Raw genomic sequence first — 13581 nt, 5'->3', positions numbered from 1 at the left:
AAACCCTAACCCTAGCACAGGTGGACAATCACCATGCAATCGCCTCTTGTCGCCTTAGAGCTTTCCTGCGTGGTGGACCCTCGTGCCTAAGCTATCGGTACTTTATTAGTCTGTGGCTTGCGCTACGGTGTTTACTCCCTGTTTTTTCATTTACAGAAGTCTGCACGTCATCCATGAGCTCATGAAACACCCTGCAAGAACGTTGCCAAGCGGCGCCAATTCGTCACCAAACACCGCACCATGATCTAGCAAACAGACAACCATGCCGGGTTGCACAACCGATCGCGGTCATCGGCGACAACCATGCTAGCTGCCTACGCGAGATCGCCGGCCGCCCCCGAAACCTACAAACGCAAGCCCCCAATCGACCAGTGCAGCAACATCATACGTACTTATTATATATATATATATACGTGCGCGCATGGACACAATCATCAGCACATCAACCATTTCCCGAGAGCTGAGCTTCACCGGTCGATCGTCGCACGCCATGGTGGCTATGGCGCCCGCTGCAGGGCTGGTCCTGGCTTCGCTCGCCGTGGTGCTGGCAACCACGCTGTGGACGGCGGCGGTGCACCTGGTGTGGCGCCCCTACGCCGTCGCGAGGGCCTTCCGGCGGCAGGGGATCCGCGGGCCGGCGTACCGGTTCTTCGTCGGCAACAACGAGCAGGTCATGGCGATGCGCGCGGCGACGGCCGACGACGTGCTCGACCTCGGCTCCCACGACATCATCGCGCGCGTGATGCCGCAGTACAAGGCGTGGGTGGCGTCCTACGGTAAGGTTTTCCTCTCGTGGTCGGGGTATACGCCGTCGCTCTGCGTCGGCGACCACGACATGGTGAAGCAGATCCTGTCCAACAAGACCGGGCTGTACGGCAAGCCCAACCCGGGGCCCAACTTCCTGGCCCTGCTGGGCAAGGGCCTCGTCTTCTCCGACGGCGACGACTGGGCGCGCCACCGCCGCATCGTGCACCCGGCGTTCACCATGGACAAGCTCAAAATGATGACCAGGACGATGGCGGAGTGCGCAGGGGACATGGTCCGGCCGTGGGAGGCGCTCGCCGCGGCGAGCGACGGCGGCGTGGCGAGGGTGGACGACGTCGGGCAGCAGTTCGTGGAGCTGACCGCCGACGTGATCTCGCACACGGCGTTCGGGAGCAGCTACAGGGAGGGGAAGGAGGTGTTTGTGGCGCAGCGGGAGCTCCAGTACATCGCCTTCTCCACCATGAACAACGTCCGCGTCCCGGGCCTCGAGTACCTCCCCACCAAGACCAACCAGCGGCGGCGGCAGCTCACGGGAAAGGTGCGCGGCACGCTCATGGCGATCATCCGCGAGCGGCAGGCCGCCGCCAAGGAGGCCAAAGGCTACGGCAACGACTTGCTTGGCCTGATGCTCGAGGCCAACTCGTCGGCCGGCGCCGGCGGGCAGAAGGCGGCCGCCATTAGCATGGACGAGATCATCGACGAGTGCAAGACCTTCTTCTTCGCCGGGCACGACACAACCTCGCACCTCCTTACCTGGGCCATCTTCCTCCTCGGCACGCACCCGGAATGGCAGCAGAAGCTGAGGGAGGAGGTCCTCCGAGAGTGCGGCGGCACGGGGACGCCGCTGCAGGGCGACGCGCTCAACAAGCTCAAGCTGGTAAGCCCCTGCCTGTCCCATCATTCTGACCCACTTAATGCACACTCCACACAACGACGAGTGACACGCACTTCACCTGTGATCGATGATGGCAGACGACGATGGTGCTGTACGAGACGCTGAGGCTCTACGGCGCAGTGATCATGATCGCGAGGGAGACGAGGGCGGACACGGAGCTCGGCGGCGTGAAGATCCCCAAGGGCACGACCACCATGATCCCGATGGCGATCATGCACCGGGACGAGGAGGTGTGGGGCGCGGACGCCGGCGAGTTCAAGCCGGACCGGTTTCAGAACGGCGTGGGCAGAGCCGCGAAGCACCCGAGCGCGATGCTGGCCTTCTCCGCCGGCCCGCGGTCGTGCATCGGGCAGGACTTCGCGATGCTGGAGGCCAAGGCGACGCTCGCCGTGATCCTGCGCCGGTTCGAGTTCGAGGTGGCGCCGGAGTACGTGCACGCGCCGGCCGAGTTCCTGACGCTGCAGCCCAAGTGCGGGCTCCCCGTGCTGCTCAAGCTCCTGGGTCAGTAGAGCAGCTGCCTCTTTGAAGTACAAAATAAGTACATGAGTGGGCTTGTATCTTTTTGGTTTTGGGTTTTGAGCTGTGGGCTTGTATCTTCACTACGTATACCTCTAGCATTTGTGAGCAGAAGAACGTGAGGTGTTTTTATAAGTACTGCTCATTGAGGTTAATTTCTCCTAGTCCTCTCTCTGATTGACTAATTGCCAAGGTTTATCCTCACTCCAGCTAAAGAGAAAAAGGTTTATCCTCACTCTAATCTATCTATCTATCTATCTATCTATATCTATCTATCTATCTATCTATCTATCTATCTATCTATCTATACCTATACTAATTACAGACTCCCAAGAAATTACCACATTAATCAGAAAATTAGAGCCGTTAATCTGGTGGGACCATGTTATTACGGTGTAGATTAATCCATATAATTTCCACATTAATCATAATAATCTCGAAAAAAGTTTAAAATGAAGACCTTATTTATAGATGGCATAAGAGATAAAAAAGTCCCCCGTACATGCCAAAGGAGATTGGATCCTGTTTTAAAGAAAAGATTGGATCCTAATTTTACTCCACCGTCACAACCTCCCTTTTTTATCTCCTATCTCTCTCTCCCCTACGATAGAAAAGAAAGTCTTCAACCGTCCCTTCCCCACTTCATCCTCTCCACACGTGAAAACAAAACAAATGGTTACTCCGTCCCTTCCTCTCTATTCCTTTCCTTTCCACCTCTCCCTCATGGAAAACAAATCAATTGTCTCTCTTGAAACTCATGGCAGAAGGTTGGGGCATGGATCTGGCCTGGTCAAAGGGCATACTGCCTCATATTTATTTTCTTGATGTAGATCAGGTTCCTTTCTCCCACTATTGTGTGCTTTCGCTTTAAGATACTTTTTAATTTTTTTCCCAATTATTCGCTACATATATGGCTTTTTTTGTTACAGTACGCAGTTCATATTGCTTACGTACATACATGACAATCAATAGCAGATCGATCAAAGTTTCATACCCCTTTCTTTCCAATTTGTTAATTTATAATAATCTGAACACTTTTGTGTTACTTTAGATTGTCTTTAAGTTTCATTTTCTTTTTTTCCTGCAGGTTACTCGCCCAGTGTTTAAAGGCTGGAGAACCAGGAAGAGCCGAGCGGATTTATAGGCCTGTGTAGTTATTAATGCCATATTATTTAGCTACGCTTAGTTGGCTATGTGTTTGCTAATTCGGAGAATTAATTAGCTAGAAACGCGGAACGTTGCGAGCCGTGAGGCTGCATGCAAGCGATGGGATATGGAGCAGCATGCAAGGCCTTAATTGATGCCGTATCCAATGCATGCCCGATTTAAGCTAGGGCTTTCTCTCTCTCTCCGATGAAGAATCAATTCCTCCATAAATGCCGAATTAAATTCTTTTGGTAACTATTGTTGAGTTAATTTTTCCTTCACCCCATTGTGCCGTGCAGGCCTCTTAAACCGGATGGAATCCTGGAAAGTTATGGTCCATGTAATAGCTATGGGATTCCATTAACCTCAGCAACACCCAATTTACTAGCCCTGGCATGGTACTTACTTGATGAACATGTCAGTTTAATTCTCTAAAAAGTATTTGTATATGCATCATAAATAAGCTACTATGATTTATAAAGTTTATTTTCTAAATTTGAAACTTCCTCATCATACACTAATTATTTCAGGGCACTATATATGATAGATGGCAAGATAATGAAACATATGATTAACAAGTTCATGTACTTTTCTATCATATCCATTAGTACTTCTGTATATGCTAAATTGGCATTGCAAAATAGGTACATGCAACATAGACGACGTTGTGTGAGGAAATAAAGCTAGGAGCCCTCTTGTGAGGAACAATTCAAGAGCATATATTTTATAATAGAAGAACACTACAAGAAGTAACTTTAGTGTATTCCTTTGTCACGGCAAATGCAGAAAAAACTTCAAAATAAGGCTAGCACTTCTATTAATTGTCCCAAGTTTGAAAAATAACCTGAGCAGAAATGTGGAAGGGACATTCGATAATATCTCATTATTTAGGCAATACTGTATACTATACTGGACCATATATTATATCGATATTATTTTTACGTTCAAACTTTAGCTAGACATACGTGATCTACATACATCAACTTGCAGGATTTTTCGAGTCTGGAGGAAAAAAATATTAAGACGCAAGATTTTATATATATATGGATTGTGATATCAATAAAAAGACAAAACAAATCCAGAAAATATGTGGATTGGGATTGAAATTTCAGTTTAGACTGGACAAGTATATCCTCAAGTATGGATACAAAGATTACACTATTTATAGGAATGCTTTTAATAGATTCTAAAATAGATGAATCCATAATAGGTACAGTTATTGAACAATTGACCTTTTTTACTATGATTCTAAAGATTACACATATTTTGTTATTTTTTTTTGTAGAAGCATGGTACCAATGATATACTAATTGTGAATGGCGCCAAAACGACTATGACCAGGAACATATATTGTGTTGTACAACCTGATGAAGAATAGAAACTAAGGGTAGTGAAGACCAAGAAAAAATCAAATTCAAAGTATCAAGATATAAAGGAAAGTGTACTGTAAACTCACGAATGTGTTGATAGAATGGTAGAAAACACTTTTGATGTTGAACATTCACAAAATGAAGGAAGTGAGGTATTCAGACACCAAGAAAGGATTGATGGTACAAAGTAGCAAGAGAAAGGTCATCCATCTCATTATGGATCATTGCATTTTCGTGAATAATCTAAAACTTGGGGTAGTCGGGAAATAAGTGAATCAAAATTAACAGAATCAAGCTACACGAGGAAGCATGCCCAAAATCATGAAATGTGCCAATATTCATAGGGAAAAAAGTAATATTGATGAGAATCAAAAAACGAGGTACTCACAAGCATAAAGATTCAAGACCCGTAACAAGGTGAAATGGTGTTGCTAAACTATAGGTGTGAGGAGACATTCAGAAACCTGGTGTACGAATGCCTCAAAAGACAAGTCAAACTTTCATGGATATTTAATAACATTTAGGATGTAAAAGAATATATGGGAAAAGAAAATCTGTAATTTATATATACTTCACTGTTAATTCCTTTCCTTGGTGTGAGCAAATTAGTAGAATGGTTCTTAATCAATCAAGGTGTATATCTTGAATTTCTGAAAGGCCACAACCAACATGTGTTGCACTTATAGGCAAAATAAATAAATAACAAAAGAAAATTATTGCAACAATACCAAAAAGTTAACCATATGCCCATTAATTCACATTTATTATTTAGTGATAAGAAAATATTAAAAAATGGTTGTTGATCAAACAGTACGAATTTGCAAAAGAACAAAGGCAAGTAGGAAAAGGTTCATACATCATTAAAGCAGCACCAAGGGGAACTACAGAAAAAAGTACAGAGATATCACATTTGATTTTCTCAAAACCTAGCCCGTGCAAAAGCACGGGTTGGTGACTAGTTAAACTAATCATAAAGGTTTACTAGCCAGGATTAAACTAATCACCCACATTGATTAAAGTAATCATGCAAATTTAAGATCACCCACACTATTTAAACTAATTACAATGTTTTAGCCACCGTCAGCCGAGAGGGATTTCACAGTGACCCCTCCATCTCCCATCGATTTTGTTTGCACAAATCCTGCAACAGGATCCTTGCCGCGTCGGATTCGCAAACTTGTTCGCTATAAGGGAAACGCCGGCGAACCATATATTCAAAGTACTAGAGCAAGCCCATTGGCTAGCAGCGCACCCCTTCGCCTAGGTGTTAAAGGTGTTTTTATTATTATTATTGTAAGAGATGGCATTTTAATGTATTTAAGAGATTGCATTTTTATTAAGAAATGGTATTTTGTTAATATTAAGAGATGGCATTGTTTTTTTTATAAAGGACGTCATTTTTATTTATTTAAGAGATGGTATTTTTATATTAAGACATGGCATTTTTTAATATTAATAGATGGATTTTTTTTGAAGATATGCATTTTTTTAATATCAAGAGATGGAGTTTTTATTTTATGAGTTGGCATTTTTAATTTTTAAGAGACGACATTTTTAATATCAAGAGATGGGAATTTTATTTTAAGAGATGACATTTTTAATTTTTAAGAGATGGCATTTTAATTTTTAAGAGATAACATTTATTATTATTAAGAGATAGAATTTTCATATTAAGAGATTGTATTTTTTTTGTAAGAGATGACATTTCTTATTTTTAAGAGATGGCATTTTTATATCAAGATATGGCAATTTTACTATTAAGAGATGGCATTTCTAATATTTAGGAGATGACATTTATTACTATTAGAGATGGCATTTTTATATTAAGATATGGCATTTTTAGTATTAAGAGATGGGTTTTTTATTATTAAGAGATGGCATTTTTATTATTAAGAGATGGCATTTTAAAATTATTAAGAAATGGCATTTAATATTATTAAGAGATGGTATTTTTATTATTAAGATATGGCATTTTTATTATTAAGAGATGGCATTTTTATTATTAAGCGATGGCATTTTCTATTATTGAGAGATGGTATTTACTATTATTGAGAGATGGAATTTTTATTATTAAGAGATGACATTTTTATCCCGAGGAATGTCAGTTTTTATATTTTTCAGCATGGCATTTTTCATTTGTGTAGTTCATATAACTTTTTTTAAATCATACTCATTTGCATATTTATAAAATTTAGAGAGATGGCATTTTTATATAGTAGCCTTGCATTTTTTTCATAAGTTAATTCATGGCAATTGAGTGTCTTTTTTGTTGATGTCATTTTTTTGAAAAAAGTGTTAAACTGGGTTGCTGGCCCAAACACAGGGTCGCGCTGGAGGCAGCGAGCTAACCAGGCGCAAACGTTCGCTCGAGGGTGCCTCCTCTAGCGAACCAATCGTTCACTGGAGGCAAACCCCCTAGCTGACGATCACCAGGTAAGGGCATCCGGGGTTTATTAAGGCATCTCCAAAGCGGACCCTCAAACCTCCCGCAAGCATCCGGGCCGCGCTGTTCGGACACAGTTTGTCATCCAACCCGGTCCTGTATCAGTCCAGCGACGTGTTCGCACATTCATTTTCCGGCAAACCCGAGACAAACAAAGAAGGGCTTTGCGGGAGTCAAACCACCATGTACCCTCTCCACCCTGTGTGGATGGTGTAAGGTTGTGCTGCTATTTGGTTGATGCATGTTGCTTTGGCGGAAAGTGATCAGACAGCATGTTGTTTGGTGGAAGGTTATAACATGCATATATGTTGTTTGGCACTTCATGAAAGATATAGATCAGATCATTAATGAAGATTGGTAGATTGTGGATGGATAGTTGGAAGGAGTTCACAATTCGCTAGCTAATCTTAGGACACTACTGGAATTGCGGAGCAGAGATGAAATTGGTTAAGTTAGTAGACAACTTAAAGAGATGAGAGCTAAACTTGAACATGTAAGGTCTGTTTCACTTGGGACAGGTCCTTCACATTCAGAGAAGAATTTCTGAACTTTTCTCCCGGGAGGAAGCTATGGAAAGGCAAATATCGAGGATATCATGGTTGATGGAGGGAGACTTCAATACAAGGTTCTTCCATGCACAAGCACGGCAGCGTCATCGCACTAACCAAACCAAGTGTTTGCGTCGTGAGGACAGAACATATGAGTATGATCAAATCAGTATGGAAAACATAGCCATCCATTTTTATAAAAATTTGTTTACTGCTTGGGAGGTGACACAACTTGAGGTGGTGACTAAGTGGATCCAAAGTAAGGTTATAGATGATATGAATGCTAGTTTGTGCGGGCCTGTAGAGATATGGAGATTGAACGGGCCCTCTTTATGATGCATCCGCACAAGTCACCTGGGCCGGATCGTTTCACTATTGGGTTTTATATCAAGCACTGGAGTATTCTTAAGAGGAAGGTTTGAGATGCCATCAGGGGATTTCTGAATGGAGATGAGATGCCACAACTTGTTAGCAGTATTATATTGGTGCTTATTCTCAAGATAAAATCCCTCAAGATTTAACTTAGTTTAGACCTATTGCTCTTTGTAATGTGTTGTATAAATAGCCTCTAAAGTTCTTACGCTTCGGCCCAGGCCTGTGTTGGAAGAGATAATTTTAGAGGAACAAAATGCATTCATACCAGGGTGTTAAATCATCGACATTGTGCTCACTGCCTATGAATGTATTCACTATCTCAAGAGAAAGAAAGGTAAGTCTGGAGCTTTTGTGCCATTAAGCTCGATATGGTGAAAGCCTACGACCGAGTCGAGTGGGCGTATTTAAGAGCAATTATGACAAGGATGGGTTTTGTGGATGCTTGGGTAAATAGAATAATGGCTTGAAACTGTCACTCTTTCGGTTAGAGTAAATGGAGTCTTTTCTGAACAATCCAATATCTTTTTATATCTTCCTGTTATGTGCCGAAGGGCTTAGCAGCATGCTGAAGTTCACATGAACAAATCACTTGTCTCGAGGCTTTAGGGTGGGCATCCATGCTCCATGGGTTTCTTACCTTCTTTTCACTGACAACTTTCTAATATTTTCGCAGGCCTCAAGTGAGGGTGCTCACCGGTTATAGGAGATTCTAGAGCTTTATAGACTTGGATCTTGGCAGATGGTTAACAAAGAAAAGTTGGCAATCTTCTTTAGTACCAATTGCACCAATGAGATGAAAGTGGAGGATCACACGCCGTCAGGTATGTTGGGAAACGTAGTAGAAAAACAAAAAAATCATGCCTACGCACACCCATGGTCAATATGAAGATGCATAACAGGTTGGGATCATGATCGTTACCGTCACCGAGTTGCAGGGAAGAAGAACATGTAGGTGTAGATCATACTTGGAGTCCCTCAAACCTTTGATGGACGATCCACAAACTGCCCGCGAACTGTCCCCTCGAACTGAAGACCAAAAGCACGGCCTCTCTACTTGGTTGCAAGCATGCAGCCTTCATGATCTGGCAGCGCTTCACCATCCAGAGCTAATAGTCATCGGAGAATTAGACGGATGAGATTAGAACCACACGGGGCTTCTAATTATTAGGATTAGAGGATTAGTCTAGATCTAATTAGTCAACTAGGATCAACTAGAACTAGAACTAGAAGAACTAGATGAGGCTCCAAAACCTGTACATACAAAAGAGCAAAAAAAACCTGGTATATAGAGATTGGAGGGCAGAGGGAGGGCTGCCACCAAGGAGGGAAATCCTCCTTGGGGCGCCGGCCAAAGTGGGGGATGAGTTGGACTCCTCCCCTACCCCAATTCGGCCTCCTTCCTTAGGGAAGGGAGGCGCCTTCCCACTTGGGTCCTTGTGACCCAAGTTGCCCTCCACATCTTGGCCTTTTAAGACCCATTGATATTAAATTAAATATAAAATTATTCTAAATACTTCCAAACCATCTTATATATAATTTAACATCCCTGGAAACATATTCCGCCTATATATATTTATCAGTAAAACCCGCTATTACCCGATGCTCTCTGAAACCCTTCTGGTGACCCCGAAACGCTTCCGGATCCTCTTGGAACTATTTTGAATTTGAATGAAACAATTCCACAAATATATTCTCATCACTCATGTCCTACTAACACTCAGTGAATCTTGATTTCCTTAAGCTTGTGACCCATAGGTTCGGTAACTCCTAGACATGAACGAAACCCCTTTGTTCAATGACCGACAGCGGAACTGTGGACGTCCATATTGATCCCTATGAGCACGTGAATCATATTCAAGTGACCCTTTGGTTATTATGTGATGTTCCCTTTGATTCGCGATACTTTGCAAAACCCGGGATGCATCGGTATCCTCCTAAGTCAACACATGCTCATTATACCTAAATCCTCATTACTGGTATTGTTCCTGTTTCTCGTTATTGTGTTCTGGCATCCCCGTGACGTAGTCACCTGTGTCTAGCTAGACGATGATGGATGTAGTCACATTGAGAGGGCCCTAAGAATATCTCTCCATCGTCGGAGGAGCAAATCCCACTCTCGAGCTATCTATTCCCTTGTCAAACTTTTTGATGAACCTGTAAGTTGTCGTTATGATCAGCATGTAACAAGTGACGTTTGAGCAATCCCAAAGCCCATCGTACGGTAAGAAGTGACTACGACGCCCTCATGGTCTAAGGAGCAAAATCACACGTTAACACTCTGTCTTAAACAATTGATTATAGACGATATTACTCAATTCATAATAGACAAATTTGGTTCGATTCAATATGATCATTCTTCTAACGTCATAATCTCAATTTTGTTTTAGGACTATCGTTTAACACTTTAAACAATATCCTAAGATCCGGAAAATGTGATCACCAACAACACGTGAGCTAGTCCTAGAGGCCAGACTAGGAATCTTTTATTTAACAGTTTATCATTCCACACGTGCATATGAGTTTTCCACTGAATCGCGTATTCCAGGATCATAGCAGTTATAGCATAGAATATAAACTCTTTAATCATGAACACAGAAATATAATAATCCAAATATTATTGCCTCTAGGGCATATTTCCAACAAGGTATTGTCATTGAAGCCTTGGTAGAGAAATACCTTGGACTTCCCACTACTTTGGGGAGATCAAATGAAGCTGAGTTCGAACATATTTTGTCAAACGTCAAGAAGTTAGTAAATGGAGGCATTCTGCGGATGCTTGGTAGTGCTGGAATGGATACACTAATCATATATGTTTGTCAAGCCTTTCCTACATACTCAATGAGTTGCTTTCGTTTGTCAAAAAAGTTATGTAAGAAGCTCACAGGAGTCATTGCCCGCTTTTGGTGGGGTGGAGATGAGAAGAAAAAGAAGATGCATTGGAGGAAATGGGATGAAATCGTTATACCCAAGGGACAAGGAGGAATGGGGTTTAGGGACTTCCAAATATTCAATCAAGCCTTGCTTGCAAAACAAGGCTGGCGCCTGATTACGAAACTGGACTCGCTTTGTGCCTGAGTACTTAAGGGATGATACTACCATGATATAAACTTTATGTCAGCAGGGAAGAAGAGGAATTCCTCCCACACTTGATGGACTATATTGCATGGAAGGGTGGCATTGGAAAGTGGCCTGATTAAGCGAGTGGAGGATGGATCAACTATTGACATGTGGAATGACCCATGGATTCCGGACAATTTCTCTTCAAAACCGCTAGTTTGGCTGCCTGAAGATAGTGTCACACATGTGGAAGAGCTAATTGACTCGGCAAATGGTGATTGGAATCAAGTTACCATTGATGAAAACTTCATACCTACTCATGCCATAGCTATTTGTAGGATTCCAATTTGCCATACTCAGGAGGACAAATGGGCATGGAAGCATGATAAGATGGGAAATTTTTGGGTGCGTTGAGCATACAAAGCGTTGTTGCATGTTAAGAGACCAAAAAATGTAGCATCGAGTTCATCGGGGTCCAATCAGCACTAGCAGAAACTTTGGAAGATTTCAGTGCCAGCTAAAGTTCGGAATTTCTAGTGGAGAGTGATGCATGAATTTGAGTCATGCAGAGCCATTTTAGAGAGATGCCATATTGAGTGAATTGGCTTTTGTGAGGACTACGGAACTAATGAGACAATTGATCATGCACTTTTTCGATGCACTTGGGGCAAATTGTTCTCGGCAGAACTAAAACGTTATCTACCGATGAGAATCCCAGACCTCCACCCAGAGTCTTGGGCTATTGATATCATTGACGGTGTTTTGTCTCTGAAGCACAGGTTGATATCCTTTTATGTGGGAGTTGGACGATCTGGACAGAGCGCAACAACAGACGAAATGGGGAATACACTCCCTCCGTGGTGGCTTCGGTAAGATGGGTAGTGGATACCATTCTTGATCTTGCATCCACCCAAGTATCAAGACCAAATCGCTAGGATCCAATGGAAAGGATTGCTTGGACGCCACCAATAGTACATTTTGTCAAAGTAAATGTCGATGCTAGTTTTTCAGTGCAAGGACATCAAGGCAATACATGAGCTATCATTCATGATCATACTTGTGTGTTGGTTCACGCCCAGGCCTTGTGGTACAACCATGCTCGGAATATAGACACCATGGAAGCCCGGGGTATTAGGGATGTCATACGGATGGCGTTTGATCTTGGCGTTTGCAAGATCATGGTTGAAAGTGACTCTCTTGGTGTTGTTCGGATGATTACAAGTTCAAGCTTTTTTTAAGGTACAACTTCAAGCTTTTGAACGTGCAGATTGTGCATCCATTTGCTATGAGATCCATGCAGGGATAGAGCCAGGATTCTAACATAGGGGGGCGAGCTTTTGCCTCTAATGTGGGGACCAGTAAAAAAATCATGCAGTGAAACTAGCCTAGGTTGATGAACTAAATCTTAGAGGACCAAAAAAGGTGTCAGCTATGAGGTATTCAATTTTAATCAAAAGTTTTCGCAAATCAAATGATATTGCAATTCACATGTATGAACTAAATACTTCTGGTATAGAAGATAAACAATGTAAAATGGCCCTGATGCTAAAGGGGCAAATTAATGTAATTTTCCAGCATAAACCATGGACAGATGGAGCAAGTAAAAAATGAGAAAACTAACTAACCTCACAATTTTGAGTAAAATGCAAGAGCGGTCCTAATTCTTTTCCAAAAGTGTCGATTGGGTCCTAATTCTTTCAAAATGCATATCTGGGTCCTAATTCTTTCTAAGTTGTTCATGCAAGGTCCTATTTTCGTCTGACCGCCGCTGACCAGCTCGCGTAGTGTTTTGACTGCTGCCACGTCGACACCCGGGCCTAGGTAGGAGAATTCCCACGGCTGGCAGTTGGTCTTTTTTGCAATTTGGCCCCTAGAGCTTCTAGTTTTGTCATTCCCCTGTCCCTATGTCTATTGCTCGCTCTCTCCTTTCCCTTTCTATGACCGTCGCTATCACCGCCGTGTCCGCTGCCGCTAGCTGTTAAGCCGTGAAGCGCAGCGGGAAGAAGGTTGTCCAAGTGTCCACTACTAGGAAAAGGCCTACTAGTGGCGCACCAGTTTTGCCTACTAATGGCGCACTACTGGTGCGCCACTAGTACCACGCCACTAGTATTTTTTACTAATGACACACCACTGGTGTGCCATTGGTATAGACCACCATGCGCCATTAGTATGCCTCCCAGGGGGCCATATTTACCCATGTGCTTTGGCATACTAATGGCGCACTGTGGGGTGATGCGCCATTAGTATCCTTTGGCATACTAATGGCGCACTGTGTAGTGATGCGCCATTAGTATCCTTTGGCATACTAATGGCGCACTTTGAGGTGATGCGCCATTAGTATGAATATTAGGTTTTATTTTTTTACTTTTCTGATTTTTGCACAAGTTACAAAATATATTATTGGACAGAATATAGACGGCAGCACACAGCAACAACAGATTCATCGACTACAATAGAAGATTAGTC

General features: G+C 42.9%; 1 protein-coding gene across 1 annotated transcript; it reads left to right on the top strand.

Moving 5' to 3' along the window:
• The first annotated feature begins 421 nt into the window (after positions 1-421).
• On the top strand, positions 422-2293 carry LOC119328499 (cytochrome P450 709B1-like). The gene is made up of 2 exons (XM_037601473.1): positions 422-1642; positions 1738-2293. The coding sequence occupies exons 1-2, from the start codon at positions 422-424 to the stop codon at positions 2167-2169; spliced, it is 1653 nt and encodes a 550-aa protein (XP_037457370.1). The 3' UTR covers positions 2170-2293.
• The last annotated feature ends 11288 nt before the right edge of the window (positions 2294-13581 follow it).

The sequence above is a fragment of the Triticum dicoccoides genome, chromosome 7A, assembly GCF_002162155.2.
Source record: "Triticum dicoccoides isolate Atlit2015 ecotype Zavitan chromosome 7A, WEW_v2.0, whole genome shotgun sequence".
NCBI classification, from domain to species: Eukaryota; Viridiplantae; Streptophyta; class Magnoliopsida; order Poales; family Poaceae; genus Triticum; species Triticum dicoccoides.
Note: the sequence above shows the minus strand (reverse complement) of the source record. Positions and strands in the feature narration are given on the sequence as shown.